General features: G+C 36.2%; 1 protein-coding gene across 3 annotated transcripts in view; it reads left to right on the top strand.

Annotated features, from left to right (window-relative positions):
* Positions 1 to 2,313, top strand: part of SHOC2 (SHOC2 leucine rich repeat scaffold protein) — a 67,861-nt gene extending 65,548 nt beyond the window's left edge. For all 3 annotated transcript variants that reach the window (XM_081073858.1, XM_081073859.1, XM_081073860.1), the window contains exon 9: positions 210 to 2,313. In XM_081073858.1, the coding sequence (XP_080929984.1) occupies positions 210 to 418 (209 nt within the window). In that variant the 3' untranslated portion in view covers positions 419 to 2,313. The remainder of the gene's footprint in view (positions 1 to 209) is intronic.
* Positions 2,314 to 21,499: the final 19,186 nt, after the last annotated feature.

The following is a 21,499-nucleotide window of genomic DNA, read 5'->3' as shown; positions in this document are numbered from 1 at the left end:
ATTGAATTGGTATGGAGTACGACCTGGACGTTAGGGTTTTCAAAATCTCCCCAATTGACTTGAATGTATAGCAGAGTTTGGGATATGCGGTTGTAGAGAGTTTTAAAATTAGGAGAAGAAAGTAGGAGGAAATGTGTGTTCAGTATATGATGCCAGGATAGCATCATGCCATTGAATTTTTTAGTAGTAACGATTTTTTTTTTTAACAGGTACACTGGAGAACCTAGAAGAACTGTATTTGAATGACAACCCCAACCTGCATAGCCTTCCCTTTGAGCTGGCTCTTTGCAGCAAGCTTTCAATCATGAGTATTGAGAACTGTCCACTCAGTCACCTTCCACCTCAGATTGTTGCTGGGGGTCCTTCTTTCATCATTCAGTTCCTAAAGATGCAGGGTCCATATCGTGCCATGGTCTGATAGAAATCTGCTGGTCCCACACACTGTTCAAAAATAGACTGCCATTAATGTTTCATGTCTATATCTGTATCTATTTATGTAGATATTGATATATTTGGCAGATTTATAAAGACTGCATTATGTGTTTCTGCTAATAGAGGAATCATAGCCATTTAGATTTTTTTTAATTCTGTACAAAAGGCTTATATAAGTTTTCTTTGCTGAACTTGATGGATGTTTTTCTGTTGTGTAATATGATATGCCAGTTTGCTTAAAACATTTGCAAACAAAGTATGAATTTATTAAATTTAAGGGGCAGAGGTAGTATAGTTAGATATACTTTCTCTTAGCAAAACTAATGGGCAAACAGTTTTGTTGCAACTTTTCATATACGTTTTCCCCTTACCAATTATCAGATCATATAGTATTTTAGGCCCTGAAGGTAGAATTTTTCTTTAACTTATTTTGAAATTTGAGATTTAAATTTTATATATTGTTTACAGTCAGAGTAAATCACTGGATTTTTTTGGTTGTTGTTTTGATTTGCTCTGTTTTAATCAGTCAAATCTAGAGTTTATATCCTCTGCTAAAGAATTTGTGTCAACTGGATTAAATATTAAAATATATTTGCTTGTTGAAACAACTAGCAAAGTAAAAAGATAAAGTTAAAAATTCTAGAATTTCTTTAATTGTGATTCTCTGATCAGTTGTAAAGCAAAATATATGAAGTGAGTCTTTGGGTTGGGGGGGAGGGTATCGAGACCTTTTCTAGTATAAATTTCTTAAGTTGGGGGAAACAGAAACTTGTAGTGCACAGGAGTTTTCTTTCCTAAAAGTTGCAGATCCACACAAAAAAATAACAATAATTTGGCAAAAAAAAAAAAAGATACACATAAACACACACATTCTATATATGTATATACAATGCTATATAGATATGTATTTATTATATCATAAACTACAATAGGTGACTTTAAGGATTTCTCCCTAGCCTTGTACAATGAAAATGAATGTTTTTCTTTGAACACTGCAATATATATATGTTTCAAGGTTATTTAACAGTGTACTATGGTTTTATATCTTGACTTGCCTTGTACATCTTTCAGTTCTGGAATATCTGTGTCTAAGCACAATATCTTCACACTGTGCTGTATTGCTGCTGAATTAAATGCACTTTTCCCCACATGTGGGGCACTGGCTTCAAACAATTCAGTTCAGTACCATTGATTTTAATCTCATCTTTCCTTTCTTGGTAGTTGTTAATACAATTATGGAAAAGGCACATTGCATAGAAGCCATTGATAGTTCAGTGGGAGTTCTGTAAGACACGCATGTGCTATTTGATACGTTTTCTTTTGTTGTACTGCATTTAAGGCTAGCAGTATTATAAATGTGTGCCCCTTATACAGTACTCTTACTTTTGGTAGTGGCAGTCTAAGTCGATTTAATTATTGAAGAGACTCATAGAGCAAGTACATTCTAGATATTATCCTAAAGAACACTTCTACGTATGAATAAGTACTCTGTGTAATTACATGTTGCTGCTTGGATTTCTTTTTTTATTTCCATTTAGATGGGCATTGTATTTAAAATAAAACCATTTTTGAATTAAGGCCATGATATTAAGATAGAAATTTGGAATGTTGTTTTGCCTTTCCTGGCACTCAAAATCAAGACTAAGTTTGAGGTTGAACCTGTATTTGTGATTGGCACGTTTTTAAGGAGCAACTAAGAAATGGAAGGCAGGTGAAGATATAAAACCCTAGAATGCTTAAATGTGCTGTAAAACTATTGTAGATGTCACTGGATTTTACCAAGTAATATCCTTGCTTCTTTTTTTTTTTTCCCATCTTCTGTGGCTTTTCAGTTAAATTTTTGTTTATAAAAGGAATTTGTTTATTACAGCTCTACCTAGAGCTTGTGTGTATGTGTGGTTTTTAAAAATCTCATATCCAGGTATGCTTATATATTAAGATGGTGGAACTTGAACTTTAAAAGGAGTAACCTAATATCTTTTTTTGAAAAACAAAAAAAGGTTATTGTTTCTTAAAAATGAAAATAGATATGGTTTTTTAAACATTTTAGTTCCCCTACCTTCACTTATGTTGGTCTGTAACAGAAATGCAAAGTGATCACACTCTTACATGTAGAAGTGAGGTTACAGGCAAACCATATATAGCTGAGGAATTATACCTTTTTTTTGACTAAACATAAAACATGCCCTGTGTACGGCTGCCACCTTGTAAGAGCCCGTGAAATTTCATTACTATGTCTAACAAGAAACTAAAGTGGACTCTAATTGGGCCTTGTGAAATCGCGGTATTTAATATTAAATAGTTTGAATATAAGGGATATTGTTGAATGATTACATGTGAGCTACTACTTTTTCTGAAATGGTAGTAGGACTAATTGCCACGTCCAAAATATTTCATTTCTTTTAAAGAAATTAGGTTTATTCTTTCCATGAGGCTCAGAAAATTAGAAAAAGAGAATGTCATAGAATTTTACATTATAAAACATTGCTCTAAACTTTGCGTTTTGTTAATATATAGTAGCAAAAGGGCAATAACAATGTCAAACAGTCTTTCTGTGGTAGTTTAATACTTTTAAATCCCAAATGATTATTTTGTACAGAAGAAGAGGGAGATGCTGAATAATTTATGGACTTACGGACTTGATGGATATAAATGAAAGCAGCTGAAGATAGAAACTCTTGGAGAAGAAAATATACACATAAAACATTTTTTGTATTTATATTAAAAGGTGGCTGATGCAATTAGAAGGAGCTCTAAAATTGTAATTGCATTTTTCTAATTTATCTTGTAAAGCCTGACTCATTTAAAATGGATAAACTATTATACATCACAATTTACCTAGCCTTTTTCTGGTAACTGTTATTATCACTTTTGTTTTTCATCTCAGTTTTTGCTAAGCCATATGTATTGAGTCCGTATTTTAGCTTGCAGAGTTTGTAATTGTTTATCAGTAAGAATGGATTGTGGTTAGAATGTATGAAATGGGACACTTTGAAATGGAAGGGAGGCACTACTAATTGTTATGTTGGGCCAAGAGCCATCCATCAGAACTGTCTCTGGAAAACTAGGATATATGGTTACTTTTTCATGATTAAAATTGGACGAAGGAAATGGTGCCATCTAAAATAAGCAGAAAAATAAATTCCTGAAATTGTCAAATTCAAAATGAATGGCTTGTGAAGAAAGGTTTCCTTCTGTATATAGCAGAGGATAAGGTAGTATATCAAGTATCTTAGCTAAAACTTTTGTCTTGCTTTATTCATTTGGTTAGTTTAGCCTTTAAGAGAGAGACAATTTGGGCAACTGGAAAACATGACAATATTTGGTTGATTATCAGATCTCAGAATTTGAATATTCAGAGTTGTGACATTGATTTAGCATCTAAGGGAATATCTTGAATGTTGTTATATTAAGAAAGTATGAGAATGTTTTATAAAATAGGTATCAATCCTTTGTTACTGAATAGAATGCCTTCTAAACCTCCTAACACTAACTCTAAGGAAACATTTATGGGTTTATTTTAAACTTTGAAATGTAAGTTAAAATATAAGTTTTGGGGAGGAGGATTTTTAACTTTTAAAACTGAAGTTGGTTGTTATTACCCTTAAAAGAACTTTTTCTTTACACACTTGGTAATTATCCTGCTGATATTATACCTTCTAAATATAAACTTTTTAATGTCAATACCTGTTAGTGTGAAGACTTCAACTGGATTGTAGTTTATAGTGTTTTAGATTGAGGACTTTTTAAAGTTTGGTAGGAGGAATAGTGTTCACTACCGAGAGTAGTACAGACAGGCTACCATGTATTGGTTTTCCAGGTTGTGCCGTGTACAACGCTGCATGTTAGGGAGGATTTATTCACATCACATCATGTATATTTATTAGGAAAGTTTTTCAGCAGATGGCAACGAAGTGCCTTGTTCTAACAAAACCAGTATATTTTGCCAAATTTCTGAGCGATGGAAGTAAAGAGTCTTGAGAAAGGAGCAGTTTTTTCTTCCATGGTGGTACTAGTAGGCTAATGGAGAGATTTGATCTCCATGCAAATTATTAGAGCTCCATCCTAACAATCTTAATAACAATTGAATAATATTTAAATGACATTGTAAGCATTTTATATGTTACAGGGATTATTAAAAATGACCTAACTTGGAAAACCTAATTAGAGTGTTCAGGCACTTTATCAGTGACCATTACTGTTTAGATTTCATATTATCTAATTTTCCTTTTATCATTACTGATATTATTTATGTGGGGAATTTGACTTTCCACTGGTCTGATCAGGCTTACTATACAAATAGCACTTGCATTATTTATCTATACCATTTTTCTTTTCATGATTTTGTAGAAATTAATTATTTAATAAGTCTATCCATCTAGCTAGCACCTAAAACCTGGTATCTTCTACTAAAGGGAATGTTATGTATATGGCTCAAATCATTAATATTTGTCTTTAATAGAATAATATACTAATGTATAATTTTCCCTCATTTAGTGATTTTCTTTTCTCACCTCAAAACTCATTTTGTCAGAGTTCAGAATGTTGTCTTGTAATTACTAAATAAGAATGTAACAAAGTATTTTGGATGAATAGTGTCCTTTGATTATATTTTAATTTGCACATCAGAACTCATTCTTGATTAGCTACATGATAATTTGTGCAGTACACAGTTTATAAGGCACAAATAGAACTCTACAAAAATGATAATATCCCAAAACAGTATTTAATAGTGGTGACTTTTCTCGTAGTAAAGATCAGGCTTCCCCTGATGTTTAACAGGTCCTATGCTGTGGTACATGCTTAGCTATTCTGACATGATTCAAAGCTAAAAGGTGTAAACAGCCTTCAGAAAATATACTGTCAACCTGAATTAAATTGTTGATTATTTTAGCTATATAAAAATTATCTTACTACTCTAGTCAGTCAGTTTGAAGTATGGTATTCAATATAAATAATATAAATGTTTTGCCATTGGGTCTTTTAAAAAATTTCCAATGCTGTATGTAACTGAAGCTGGACATGAAATCAGTCTTTGCAATGTTGTCGAATCAAAATTGTGGAACTTAGAGAAATAACTCACTACTACTTAATCTGGAAAACTTTAAGACAACAAATGGCATGATAAGGTGTACAAAATTAGGTGCACAAAACATGCCACGAAATATTTTGTATGGTCATTAATAATGTGAAATACAGTTACTTAATATTGTTTATATTTACTATTTATAAAATCAAAGCTATAGTTTTTGGGTTTTTAAAAATTATTAGTATATAATGAATATATTCTCTAATGAAGACTGTCCTATAATGGAGACATTAAATTATTAGAGGTGATTCCCCCATTCTCTTAGCCTTCATGAAGAAAATGCTTTTTGTTTTGTTTTGTAACCTTTCATAAGAAAGTCTGCTCTGCTGTTTAAGATGTCTCGGTAACTAAAAGTGGAAACTGAGTGCAGAATTCCTAGAAAAGAAAGTTGTGACATTGACTAATAACATTAAGTTGTGTTTTTATCCTGAGAACAAAACCTGTAACAGTAAAGGAGACCTTACCCAGTAGGAACTATTTCATTGGCTGAAGAAAACAGGGAAGGTAACAAATATTAGTCTTGTGCACAACTTGATTAATTTTCATCTTTCCTCTTAACGTTCTTTGATACGTATTTATAAAACATCACAGTGGAACTTAGAGAAGATTGTTTTGAAGGGAATCAGACAGCCAGATGGGAGGCTGTTGAACTAATCCTTGTGACAGATGACAATGACTTTGGGATTGTAGCAGTGGGGATGGAAAGAAATACACATTTGAGGGAGACTTAGGGAGAGGTACTAGTAAGACTTCATGATTGGAAAAGAGTTAGAGAATCAAAGGTTACTCTGAGGATTATGGCTCAGGCATCTGGATGTCTTTACCAGGTTCTTTTGGTTTGGGTGTAGAGTAGGATGTATTCTAGTATGAGAGGAATATCAGTTGGAGATGTCAGGTAAGCAACTGGATACTTAAATCCAGTGTTAAGAATGTGAGGCCTGGAAACCGATGCTCCAGCATATAGATTATAATTGAAGCAGGAATTTCCCAGGCAGAGCAGTTAGGATGGGAAAAGGATGGAATCCTCTAAGATGGAATCCTGATGAGCTCGGATACTTAACTTTTGTGCAGATGAGGAGCCTGCAGAGATTGAGAGGTAACTGTAACAGAAGTGGGAAGGAAATAAGGACTATTTAGGAAATAGAATAGCCAATTTCATTGAGTTCAGTTTTTCTAACCTCTCAGTGTATTATTCTGCTTCAATATCATTTTACTTTGCATGCCTATTTTTCTAGGATTCTGCAGTATATAAAACGGTTGCCACTAATTAGCCACGTGTGGTTATGTAAATTTAGACTAAAATACAATAAAAATTTAATTCCTCAGTCACACTAGTCACATATCAAGTTCTCAGTAACCATATGTGGCTGGGGACTACTGTATTAGTGCAAATACAGAACATACGTGTCTGTCATCACAGAAAATCCTATTGGACAGTGATCCTAGTTGATAGCCGCTCTCCATAATTAGTTTTCAGCCCTGAAGCTGAGGTAGAGATTACCCTAAGTGCTTGTTCTTCAGGGTGGGCCTGTGTGCAACTTTTTTCCCCAAAGAATTGGACGGAGCGTGCCAGGTAAGGAATGTTATGGGCAGCTCTTCATGCTCTTTCCAATAATCTCATATGATTACTTATATTCTTTCTTATTTAAACGGGATTCTCTTAAATCTCATCTGTAGAAATGTCACCTAAAAATTTGACCTATTTTCATTAAAAAAGTTTTTATTGCTTACTCTTTTCCAATATTCTAATTATTTAATTAACTGGTTTATGGTGGTCTTTCTCCCTTCTTGTTTGCTACTTTATAGTTAATCTTCTGGAATAGATTGGAAGTAACTGGCCAAGTCTACATTTATTTTTAACTCATCTTTGAACAAGACTGGCTTAACTGGTCTAGCTAAAGAACTAGATTTTGATAGTCTTAGCCCTGCTAGCAAAAATCCAGCCTAAGAAATGAATGCTTCTATTTAGGAGGGGCACATTTCTAAAATGTACCCCAAAAATTACGACTTTAATGCTATAAAATATTTAGATTAAATTTAAGTGATAAGATTATTGGCTCTTTAATGACTTCTGTAAAGTGATTAAGACTATCAACTCAAACTTGTTTTTTACTGAGATTTTTTAAAAACTTGGTTAATTTCTCCTTTAAATGACAAGTGCAATAATATCTAATGAGAGTATATATTATAAATATTACCTTCAAAATTAGGTAATGTAAATGTCCAAGATTTTTTAAAGATTTCACATGATTGAAAATAAGGTTACTTTAAATTTCTCTGTTGAGATTAGAGATAAAAATTGTGGATTTAAAAAAAAAATTATAATTTTGAAAATTCATTAGGAAACCTAATTTTAATGTAATTTATATTGTAGAGGGGGAGTTTTAATGCTCAGTGTTCAAGCATCTGAATGTCCAAATTTGCTATGACAAGTAGCACTCAGAATGCTTGAAATTAGCCTTCTGTTTTCTGAAGCATAAGGGTATACTGTATGTGTGTGAGTACATTTGTATGAGCATATGAATATGGCAGAGAGTAAAAGCACAATGGTGTAAACAAATGAAGTGAACTTTACGTGTTTCAACTTAGGTGACTGATTTGTAAAGAAGTTCTTTTTTTTAAAAAAGTTTATTGGGGTGACAATTATTAGTAAAGTTACAAAGGTTTCAGGTGTACAATTCTGTAATACAGCATCTATATATCACATTGTGTGTTCACAGCCCAGGAGTCAGTTCTCTTTCCATCACCATATATTTGGGAAGGTCATCTTTTGCTGAATTTTATTTACTATAAATAATACGCCTTTTAACTAGCATTATTTCTTAGTGCAAAACAATGTTTATCGTAGGTCTTTTCTTGTCAAACATATGCTATTGACAAATTTTTGCCATTGAGGAGGTCGCAATCAAAGGGATTTCACACCTGTTTGAGGAATCTACTTTTAAAAAGTTAATAGCTGATTTCATCCAGAGTTCAATTTTTCTAACCTCCAAAACAACTCCTATAAACCCTTTTTAAAAAAAATTTATTGGGGTGACAATTGTTAGTGAAATTACATAGGTTTCAGGTGTACAATTCTGTATTACATCATCTATAAATCCCATTGTGTGTTCACCACCCAGAGTCAGTTCTCCTTCCATCACCATATATTTGATCCTCCTTACCCTCATCTCCCTCCCCCCACCCCCTTACATAAAGGCCATCCTTAGTCAATTGAGAACATTGGTTGCCTTTTCAAAAGTACTGATGGACTGGTTTATAGAGAATCAAATATTGACACGATGAGTTATGGACGAGCCTGGGTTTGGGATGGTTACCATTTTCTTTTAAAATGTTTAGTGACTTTCTTTTTACTTTAGTGAACATCAGCTTGGATGTCAATAATAAATGTACACATTTTGGCCTTTGATGTCAACTTCAAAAGAAATGGTACAGTCAAGAATTTTTCTAAGTAACCCCTGCTTTATTTGGATTGCAGATAAAAACTAAAAGCGAAATGTGTTTAGTTTTCTGCTTTTGTACAGTAATAACTTATCCTAGTCTTAACCACATTCATTAGATGAGATATCTGAGAATTAGGGTTTACTTTTTTCATTTTATATACATATACACATACATACATACTTAACACTTATGGGAGATTACATTTTTCCAGCTTTTATAGAACATTTGAATGCCATGTAGTAAATAACCAGCTTTTAAAAATATACATTTCTAAAATGTACAAACAATTCTTCCAAGTTCAAGAGTTTGCTTATATCTAAGTGCCTTGGCAGTTATTTTACAACTTTTATCTGCAATATACTATTATTTGTCCAAAAGTGAATTTTAAAACAATTTGGATTACTAGAATTCCATGGGCTATGCATTTTATTTAGGATTGTTAAGAACTCAGGTTACTTCTGAACCTTTAAAAACTTGACAACCTTGGTAAGCATTCCCTCCCCCCACACACTTATTTGGTTTTGGTTATATTCAGTTTTTTTTTTTTTTAAAGGATCAGTTGTGTATTATTTTCAATAACTAAGCTAATTTCATTTTCCCCTTCCTGTTCCTTCGGTTTTTATGTAAATCTGACTTCATTATGTTTATTTTCAAGATGAGAGAGTATCCAGAATAATTGAATAAGTTACAAACTGATGCAGTATCATGTCAATTAGATGTATCATTGAGTTAAAGCCTGGGTCTCTGACCTTTTAGTAGTGTTGTTTCTACTCCACTGTATTGCTTCCCCATCTCAACCACATCGCTTGCACTGCCCTGATTGAAATAGGTTGACCAGGTGAAAAGTGATAAAGTGGAGCCTTGACTAAAATAGGTTAACCAGATGAAAGCCAAAGCAAACAAAACTTTTCATCCATTAAAAATCTACAAATTTGAAAAACCGTATCTTGTAACCACAAATTTGAACAATGTAAATTGAAGTCCACACTTCTCATCATTTTAAATTTTCTTTTTCAATTAAGTTTGCATTCAATATTTTAGTTTCCGGTGAACAGAATAGTGGTTAGACATTTATATAATTTATGAAGTCATGCCCTCATTAGTCTAGTGCCCACCTGGTACTATGCATAGTTATTACAATATCATTGGCTATATTCTCTATGCTGTACTTCACATCCTTGTGACTATTTTGTAACTGCCAATTTGTACATCGCAATCCCTTCACCTTTTTCACCCAACCTCTAAGCCCCTCTCCCATCTGGCAACATCAGTTTGTTCTCTGTATCTATGAGTCTGTTTTGTTTGTTCATTAATTTTGTTCTTTAGATTCCACGTATAAGTTAGATCATATAGTATTTGTCTTTCTCTGACTTATTTCACTTGGCATAATACCTTCTAGGTTCATGCATGCTGTTGCACATGTTAAGATTTCACTCTTTTTTCTGGCTGAGTAATGTTTCATTGCATACATGCACCACTTCTTTATCCATCAGTCATCTATTGATGGGCACTTGGGTTGCTTCCCTACCTTGGCTGTTGTAAATAACATTTGCAATGAACATAAAGATGCACATATCTTTTTGAATTAGTGTTTTGGTCTTCTTTGGATAAATACCCAGAAGTGGAATTTCTGGTTCATAAGGTAGTTTTATTTTTATTTTTTTGAGGAACCTCCATACTATTTTCCATAGTGGCTGCAATCCCACCAACAGTGCATGAGGGTTCCCTTTTCTCCACATCCTTTCCAGCACTTGTTTGTTGATTTACTGATAATAGCTATTCTGACAGGTGTGAGGTGATGTTGTGGTTTCAATTTGCACGATTCGTGATGAGTAGCATATTTTTATGTTTATTGGCCATCTGTATGTCTTTGGAGAAATGTGTATTCAGGTCCTTTGTCCATTTTTTAATTGAATTGTGTGTGTGTGTGTGTGTGTGTGTGTGTGTGTGTGTAGTTCTATGAGTTCTTTGTAAATTTTGGGTATTAATCCTTTGTCAGATGTGTCATTGGCAAATAACTTCTCCCATTCAGTAGGTTGACTTTTCATTTTGTTGATGGTTTCCTTTGCTGTGCAAAAGCTTTTTAGTTTGATAATAGTCCCAAATGTTTATTTTGTTTGTTTGTTTCCCTTGCCCAAGGAGAAATGTAAGAAAAAAATTAAGACCAGTGCCAGAGAATTCACTGCCTGTGTTTTCTTCTAGGAGTTTTATAGTTTTGGGTTTTACATTTAAGTCTTTAATCCATTTTGAGTTTATTCTTGTATATGGTGTAAGAAGGTGGTTTAGTTTCATTCTTTTGCATGTATCTGTTCAGTTTTCCCACCACCATTTATTGAATACACCATCTTTAGCCTATTGTATATTCTTGCCTCCTTTGTCATAGATTAATTGACCATATAGGCATGGGTTTATTTCTGGGCTCTCTATTCTGTTCCAAAGATCTGTCTGTTTTTATGCCAGTTCCTTCTCATCCTTTAAATTAAATACAAAATACAACCCACAAACTAAGTGCTAGACTTAGGTCTATAATGTATAATTTATATACTTAACTGCTATTATTTTTGTGTGAGTAATTTCTCAAGTTGATTAAAGATGAACTATTTAATAAAATTTTTGTTTTGGACAAAGTCAAGGATTAGTGACTTTGGAGTTCGGGGTTCAGTGAAATCACATGGATGATTTATCAGAGAATTGGGGTCACACGGCAAACAGCTGTCCCCCAAAATTGGAGAGATTGGCAGATACAGAGAACCACAGTTACCAGAGCAGAAACCCATGAGTATAAACATCCATGGAAACAAGTGCTGGGTTAGAAAAGCCTAAACCACGATTGATGAATTGCTGATGACTGAGTATGAACAAGTCAGAGAGTTAAAAACTCCTGGTGGCCCACTCTGAAGGGGCCCCACACCTTTTTTTGAGTTTTTACCTCTAGGAGCCCTAATAGGTTCTTACAGTGAAGACTGGAGAACAATCTCTTCATGCTTCCATAATGGAGAGAGGAAAAGCAGCTATTTTGAAATATATTGAGAGCATTTCTGTTCTGAACAAGCCTTGCCTTCAAGAGAAACTATTAGATTGGAGCCTAACTGACCTGAGGGAAGAGAAATACCCAACTACAGTTCCCTCTAGCTTTCTATGTGGAGGAATGAAAATAACCAACTGTAGTCTTCCTGTTCTGCCGAATAAGGGAAAACTGAGAAGTGTTTAGTGTTTGGTCACATCTGAGGAGCACAAGCTCATTATCACCTGCTCAGAACTATAGAGCATGTTTCTTCCCCCCACACCTTCCTGCCACATCACTGAAGGCGTGTTACACCAGTTACTTTTACCCAGTGCATCATGACTAGCTTGCAAGTTATAAGACATACTAAAAGGAAAAAAAGACTGAGCTTGACGAGACAGAGCACCATCAGAACCAGACACATATCACAGGGAGGCTGGAATGATCAGAACAGGAAGTTAAAACAGTAATATGCTTAGGGATCTAAAAGAAAAAGACAACAGGAAAGAATACTGGTAATGTAAGCAGAGCTGGAAATTCTAAAAATCAAAAAGAACTGCTGGAAATAAACACAGTAACAGAAATGAAGAATGCCTCTGTGGGCTCTTTAGTAGATGACATGGCTGAGGAAAGAATCACTGAGGTTGAAGATATGTGTATGTCAGTAGAAACTTTCCAAATGGAAAACAAAAGAAAAAGATGGGAAAAAAACCCAGAATACCCAAGAACTATGGCACAACTACAAAAGGTGTATGTATGTGTAATGGGAATACCAGAAAGAGAAAAGAGTTCTTTCAATATTTGAAAACAATACTTGAGCAACAATGACTAAGAATTTCCCAAATTTAATGTCAGACATCTATTTACAGATCCAGGGAACTCAGAGGTGGTATCTCATTGTGGCTTTGATTAGCATTTCTCTAATAGCTAGTGAAGTTGAGAATCTTTTCATATATCTGTATATCTGTTGGCTATTTGTATGTCTTTTTGGGAGAAGTGTCTGTTCTGGTTCTCTGCCCATTTTTAAATTGGATTATTTTTAATTGTTGAGTTGTATGAGTTCTTTATATATTTTAAACGTTATCCCCTTATTGGAGGTGTTGTTCATAAATATCTTCTCTCATTTGGTTGGTTGCCTCTGTTTTGTTGATGGTGTATTTTGCTGTGCAGAGGCTTTTTAGTTTGGTCTAGTCCCATTCATTTATTTTTGCTTTTACTTCCTTGTCTTCAGGTCAAATTCATAAAATCCTCTCTAAGACCAAAGTCCTTCAGTTCAATACCTATGTTTTCTTCTATGCAATTTATTGTTTCAGGTCTTCTATTTAGATCTTTGATCCATTCTGAATTAATTTTGGTGTATGGTGACAGAAATCTAGTTTCATTCTTTTGCACGTGCTTTCCAGTTTTCCCAGTACCATTTATTGAAGAGGCTTTATTTTCTCCACTGTATGTTATTGGCTTCGTTGTCAAAAATTATTTGCCATATATATGCGAGTTTATTTCTGGGTTCTCAATTCTGTTTCATTGGTCTGTATGTCTGTTTTTCTGCCAATAACTTGCTGTTTTGATTATTGTCACTCTGTAGTATAATTTGAAGTCACGGAGTGTGACACTTCCAGCCTTGTTCTTTTTTTCTCAGGATTGCTTTGGCTATCTAGGGTCTTATGTGATTCCATACCAATTTCCATACAAAATTCCATAACTTTTTAAAATGTCATTGGGATTTTAATGGAGATTGTATTAAATCTGTATATTGCTTTGTGTAATATGGCTATTTTAATTATGCTGATTCTTCCGATCCATGAACATGGAATATCTTTTCATTTCTTTGTTTCTTCTTTAATTTCTTTGAATAATGTCTTATAGTTTTCAGTGTACAGGTCCTTCACATTCTTTGTTAAGTTTATTCCTAAGTATTTGATTCTTTTTGCTACAGTTGCAAAAGGCATAGGTGGTGTTTTTTTTTTCATTTTCTGAAATTGCATTGTTATTATATAGGAACACAGTGGATTTTGTACATGGATTTTGTATCCTGCAACTTTACTGTATTTGTTTATTGTTTCTAATAGTTTTTCGTGTGTGTGTGTGTGTGTGTGTGTGTGGATCTTTTTTTAGGATTTTCTATATAAAGAATCATGTCATCTGCAAAAAGTGACAATTTAACGTTTTCATTCCCAATTTGGATGCCTTTTAGTTCTTCCTCTAATCTGATTGCTCTGGCGAGGACTTCCAATTCTGTGTTGAATAACAGGGGTGAGAGGGGCATCCCTGTCTTGTTCCTGATCTTAGAGAAAAAGCTTTCAGTTTTTCGCCGTTAAGTATGATATTAGCTGAGGGTTTGTTATATATGGCCTTTATTATGTTAGGGTACTTTCCTACCTACCCATTTTATTAAGTGTTTTAATCATAAATGGATGTTGTATCTTGTCAAATGCTTTTTCTGCATCTATTGATATGATCATACGATTTTTATCCTTTGTTTTGTTTATGGGATGTATCACATTGATGGATTTGCGTATGTTGAACCATCCTTGTGCCCCGGGGATGAACCCACTTGATTGTGATGTATTGTTTGATAATCTCGATAAAAGATTGTGATAATCTTTTAAATGTATTATTGTGTTCAATTTGCTAGTATTTTGTTTAGCATTTTTGCATCTGTATTCATCAGAGATATTGGTCCGTAGTTTTCTTTTTTGTATGTTATCCTTACCAGGTTTTGGTACCAGGGTAATGTTGGTCTCATAAGATGAGTTAGGAAGTATTGTCTCTTCAGTATTTTGGAAGAGTTTGAGAAGGACAAGTATTAAATGATCTTTGAATATTCGGTAGAATTCACTAGTGAAGCCATCTGCTCCTAGACTTTTGCTTTGTGGGAGGGTTTTTTTTAAAAATTATTTTGGGGTGACAATTGTTAGTAAAATTACATAGATTTCAGATGTACAATTCTGTATTACATCATCTATAAATCCCATTGTGTGTTCACCACCCAGAGTCAGTTCTCCTTCCATCACCATATATTTAATCCCCCTTACCCTCATCTCCCACCCCCGAACCCCCTTACCCTCTGGTAACCACTAAACTATTGTCTGTATCTATGAGTTTTTGTTTCTCATTTGTTTGTCTTGTTCTTTTGTTGTTTTTGGTTTATATACCACATACCAGTGAAATCATAGGGTTCTCTGCTTTTTCTGTCTGACTTATTTCGCTTAGCATTATATTCTCAAAATCCATCCATATTGTCACAAATGTTCCTGCATCATATTTTCTTACCACCGAATAGTATTCCATTGTGTATATACACCACAACTTCTTTATCCATTCATCTATCGAAGGACATTTTGGTTGTTTCCATGTCTTGGCCACTGTAAACAAAGCTGCAATGAACATTGGAGTGTGGGAGGTTTTTGATGATTGTTTCAATTTCCTTGGTGTTGATTGGTCTGTTTAAATTTTCTAATTCTTCATGATATAATCTAGGAAGATTATGTGTTTATCAGAATGTGTCCATTTCTTCTAGGTTATTGAATTTGGTGGCATATAGTCTTTCAGAGTGTTCTTGTATTTTTTTGTATTTCTGTGTTATCTGCCTTAACTTCTCTTTCATTTCTGATTTTGTTTATTCCTGGCATCCTTAATGAGTCTAGCCAGGGATTTGTCAGTTCTATTAATCTTTTCAAAGAACCAGCTCTTTGTTTTACTAAATGCAACAATATTTGGTGCTTTTTAGAAGCTCAGTTATTTTATTTAAAACGTTTTTAATATATGAAAGGTCAATGGAAAGATTCCTCTCAGAGACTTCCCAGTCAGTGGACTTGGAAATTATGTCTCATGGGTGATTATTAGTATCGGTGTCTAGCACTAAATCTGATTCATTGAAGATGATCAAAAACTAATTTTATGAAATTAAAGCTCTAACATTCATTCCAGTCAAGCATTCTGTTTGCACAGAATAGAAACCTGCTCAAATAGATTGGGTGGAAAGGGAAAGTATTTCTGTGAGCTCTGGAATCTCATGGAAGCCGAGAACAGAACAAGAGGTCCATCTCAGCCTCACAGTGATGAAGTCTGGACATTGGAGTGCTGGGAAAAACCAAGGCAGCTTCTTCCTCATGTGCTTTTTGGAAGACTACATGTTTCCTTGTATCACTCTCTGTGCATTTACTAATCTTTTTGTTTCTCCACTGGTAGAGAGAGAGAGAGGTAGAAAGAAATCAGGTTCCTAGTGAGAAAGTTAAGCCAATGCATCAGCCTTGCCCAAAGTCAACTAAGCCCCGGCTTGAACTGAACTTCGTTTACATGAATTAATCTACTTTCTGTTCTATTTTAACAGTTTTAGTTGGGCTTTCTATTTCAAAAGAAAGCACCCTGAAGCATCATCACCCTATTTACCCCCATTGCCCTATTTATCTAAAGTTGCATCAGCTTTAAGATTCTGTGACCCTCTTTCTCTTCAGCTCTTTTTACACCTCCAGTCTGGTCCATATGTCTGATTCAGAATCAACAGATGGGCATGAATCCTGCTTTTAAAGCTCTCCAAAGAAGGCAATTCTCAGTTTTCATCTCTAGAAAATTTTAGTATTTAATGACCCTGTTAGGAGGCTTGCCTGATTAAATCTGATTTGCTTGGTTCTCTGAACGTCACCAATGTTTGTGCCTCTTCTTTGGCAATAACTGCATGTGTATCCTTACATATGATAAATAGTTCAAAACCATTGACATCCACCCCCTCCTTTGCTGTTCACACACAAAAAATAATAATCTGTTAAAATCCATTAAAGTCATAATCCCACTTTCATTTTTTACAATTCTTATTGCTCATGCTAATTTATTAGCTATCATCCTTTAAGATGAACTAATCTTAAGATCTACGTGCATCTATCTGAGGAAAATTCACATAAATAGAGGAGAAAGGGTTGCCAAATAAACAAATGCATAATTCCCCAATGCATAATTAAATGCCAAACACCATGTTATATATTTTCCATGTATTTGCTCATTTAATTTTCATTTGGGAGTGTGCATGAGTTAGGTACAAGTGTTTTCCCCATTTCCATATAGGAAACAGGTCCAGAAATTAATACAGTTACTAAATGACAGAAGCAGGACCAGAACCCAGGCTTATCTTACTCCAAAGTCCAATCTCCTAATGATTTCACTCTAATGACTTCCTGGCCCTGGCAGACAGGCAGACAGGGGTCCCTTTAGGAAGGAAGAGCTTGTGCTTGTGTCATTAACTAAGGAGAATGGAAAAAAGAAATAATGTATTTGTGATAGCCAGACTACCACCTCTTAATCAATCTCTCTCTCTCTCTCTCTCTCTCTCTTTTTCTCTTTTATGTTTCAGGCACCATGTCGCCTTGGTTTCTTTGAGTAAATGTGAAGGGTGATTCACCTTACCTAATTAGACTAATGGAATGTTAGTTTAAGAGTTATTAATGTTGGTGACAAATATCTCCTTTACACTCAAGGGCCAGGGGCTCTGGCTCACCTGTTATGCCTGAAACAAATAGCAACCACTCAGCACAACCATTTCAAGCTTTGTTTTTCCTTACATTCCTGGACAAAGCAGGGATGCTGATTGGCCTGGATGCAGGGGGAAAGAGCGCTTATTGGTAACAACTGACCTGGGGGACTGCAGGAGATGACGGTAAAGTTCGCGTGTGTGCACATCCCTCAAAGGTCACATATGGGTGCAAACAAACATGTCCTGCAGATTTGGGAAGCAGCAAAGAGCCAGCTGGAAGCCCACCCTCTCTTGGCATCCTGAAGGCGGAGATGATCCTGGTACAGACTGCTGTCTTCTTGGTTTTGGCCAGAGACCCTCACAGAGACAGAAAACACCTGGCTAAATCTTTCGGCCGGGGCAGGATGGACTAGCACTTTAGAAAAAGAGATGAAGGAGGGGGCAGGACTTCTCACTTGTTTTTGTGAGTATAGCAGGATGGATCTGTCAGTCAGTGACGAGAAACCCGGAAGGTAGTAAGTAAGGCCGTTCCTTATGACAACACTCTTGGAATTGATGCTTTTTTTTCTGTGTCCATTCGTCTTCAGTAACAATGTGATTCCAGAGCGCAGGTATAAGAAAGGGGAAGAATTAAATAATAGCTCAGAGAGAGCAATATATTTTTCCCAAGTGACTGCCCCCCGCCCACTTCTGTCAGCAGTACAGTGACTTGACAGATGTTTGTAGTTTACTGCAGCGTTTGGTTCCAGCTGTGCGCGGCATGACGGCAGTGAGAACACTGTGTTCCCCACCTGCTCACCACATTCAGGCGGGTGAGAGTGTGTGTTTAAGTACTGCCTGTGTGCGTGGGTGTGGCCTGTGTGTGTGTCTGAACTGCTTGTGAGGGTTGTATCACAGCCTAGGAGTCCAAGCTAATGGGGCATATGATTTTTTCTTAGTCTTCAATTTAAAAAAGCTATTAATAGCACCTGTACCCAGTTCTCTGCTCCCTTTAGACAAAGTCAAATTGTATTTTGGTGTTGCCTGACAGTTTAATTACAGATGTAATTCCAGGACAAACAGATTATTTAGCTTGAGTAGCTTTCATTTATGGGTAAATTGTCTAGTTGATAGTTGTAAATAGAGTATATCCCACTGCTTACATATTCCTTTTAGGAAAAAAATACATCAGTAGAGACATAGATAGACATAGAGATAGAGAGAGAAAATGAGAGAACTCTATACCTATATCCCTGAGCTAGTTAAGATTCCTCAACAAAACCTAAGTTTGGAATGAAGTGCTGGCCACCTTAACCACCTTCTCCTGGGCCTCTTATTTCTTGGGTAACTTAATCATAAAGTATCCATTCATTCACCAATTCTTTCATTCATTCATCACACAAATGTTTGTCAAGTATCTATGCCAGTACATCTTACATTTTGGTATTTATTAAATTACTCAGGTATTTGTTAAAAATACAAGTAAATGCCCAAGTCCTACCCTAGTCCTGTTGAATCTCCAAGGGGTAGGTTCCAGGAATTTGGTTTTTACAAAGCCCGTTTTCGGTATGCTCTGGGAATACAAAGATGGACAGGATAGTCCTTCCCCTTACCAGATCATCATACAAGTGAACAGGTGAGCTAGTGCAATACGGGTTCACCCAAGCTATGGAAGAATTATGTACAGGCACACAAGAGAGCGAGTGGCTGCTTCTCCCAAGGCGAGGCCAGCAATTCCGAGGTGGCACGACCAGTTAGTGTAGTGCTCACTCTGCAGCAGGTTGGCCACTGGGAAAGGGTCAGTCTTGTGTGAGTATGCCTGATGCTTCCTCCAACACAGTAGGCATCAGATGTGGAATGAAAGAACATGTCTTGTTCTGTACGGGCCTGCACTAGTAGCCATGATGGGCAGGAGCACAGCACATAGGATCTGCCAGCTCGTCAACACTCTCGTTTCTGATGACTCTTTTGCAGGTTCCCCTTTGTCAGTGTGGCAGAGGGCAGAGATCCACAGAAAGGGAGTTAGAAATCTTGCTGAGCTTATAATCAGGAAACATGGGGTCCAGATCCAACCCTGCTACTTATTAGCTGGACAATCTACTTAGCCTCTCAGTCTTGTTTTCCCTAATATGTAGCAATAATATCTACATATTAGGGTTTTTTGGGGGATAAAACATTTGGTACATAAACTGTTCAGCATCGTGCCTGACGGGATCAGTGCTAATACATAGCATTTTTGTGTGTTAATAGTAGAAATAATAACGGATCGCTATTTGTGAGCCCAGAGCTGACTTTTTCTTGGGCTATGAAAGTCAACCTCTGTACTTAAGTGGCACTCAGCTGTTTATTCTGCCCAGATCCCTGGAGGGCTATGACACCCTCCTAGGTGTCCTGCTGTCCCACCAGGGTAGTAATTCTCAATCTGGGGCCCATTCTTCAGAGATCAGATTGGCTTGATCGAAATCCTTAGGTCATTTAGACCCCCTCCCTGCCCCCACCAGATGCTTGCTCATTACTCCTGCTCCCCACTGAAATTTATTGTTTAGGGCAGTGAGTCTTAAGCAATGTGCATATTAGCATCTCCCAAGGAGCTTTGTTAAAATACACAAGCTGCATCCAACCACGGACTTGATGAATCATAATTACCCTGGTGGAGCATTCATTGGTAAGTGTATTTTTCCTTTTCAGGCAATGCTGATATGCAGGCCTGGTTAAGAATTACTGTCTTCATGGATGTCTCTCTGTTCAACTCTGTCCCATTTGGCTAGCACAGCACTAAATATTCTAGCAAAAAATAATGGTGTCCAGTAGCTTTTCAAAGCTCAAGAGATACTGACCCTTTGTGTCAAACTAAGGAGGCAGAGCCTTCCGTGATGAGGGACATATGACAAGAGGACGAGCTGCGTATAAAGGCGCTCTGTGTATGGCCTTGGACATGATGCGTACTCAGTACATAATGAACGACAGCAATTAGTAGTAGTAGTAGTAGTAGTAGTAGTAGTAGTTTTGTATTCGCCTCGCAGATCCTAATTCCTTGAAAGGTCTATTTCCATTTTAGGAGAAAAGATTCCGAACCCAGGAATTAAGAAACCAACGTACTGTTTGGGAAGGATTTAGAAAATGTGACAAGAGGTGTCATACACAGGCTAACAGTGAAATTTCAAGAAAGAAAAGCATTGTGGCCCTGTGTTCATTTCCCCCTTTGCTCCTGAAATGAGACAAGGAGGAGATGGGCAGCAATGGCCTCCCTAGGTCCTGTGAACAGCACGATGAACCCCAGATTGCCACCGGCTTTGGTTTTTGTCTCTCTCAGCATTCACACTTGACATTTGGGGCTCCTGGTGGTGTGCAAAGACGAGTATAACCACATTTCCCACTGAGCCTAGTGTCATGTCTCTGCCCCTGCCAAGAGACTCAGAGCTGAGATCTGAGTAGAAGATGGGAAATGATGGACTTAGTCGACGAAGGAAATTGTGCCTTCTCTAGGGAATTCTGCCTTCTCTAGATTCTCCAAAGAAGGGGATTTGGGAGGCTCCTCAGAATTAAGCCTGGAAGGGAAGTCCACCCGACTGAAGCAACGGGTGGGAGATAAAAGTACTATAGTCAAATGAGACATCTGCGATATACTTTGAAAAGTACTTTAGACAGACTTCATGACTACATCAAAAGTAGCAGCATCAGTAACTATCATCTGCTGGGGTTCAAGAGGATACTCAATGTCCTGAATTTAGTCCTGAGTCTGCAACCTGCTGGGCAGAGGCAATCTGTTCAATCCTTGGAACTTCCAGCTGAGCTGACTACATAAGGTATTTGGTATAATGGGTCCTTACATAAGGCAACTTTCTTTAGGTGCAATTGCTTTCCTACTGACGGTTTCTATTCTCCTGGGCCTTACCCTCAAACCGCCTGCTGCCTGTTTGAACAGGGCAGATAGCACAATACAAGCTGGTACTCCAGCAACTGTTAAAATCTATTGTATGACATATAGCACGGAGAGAAAAACTAGCCATTCACTCCACTCTCTGCTATTCATATCAGAGAGAACACGGAAAATACTCTCTCGGCCAGCATCCTCCCCTTAACT

This window comes from Rhinolophus hipposideros (assembly GCF_964194185.1).
Source record: "Rhinolophus hipposideros genome assembly, chromosome: 15".
In the NCBI taxonomy this organism is placed as follows: domain Eukaryota; kingdom Metazoa; phylum Chordata; class Mammalia; order Chiroptera; family Rhinolophidae; genus Rhinolophus; species Rhinolophus hipposideros.
Note: the sequence above shows the minus strand (reverse complement) of the source record. Positions and strands in the feature narration are given on the sequence as shown.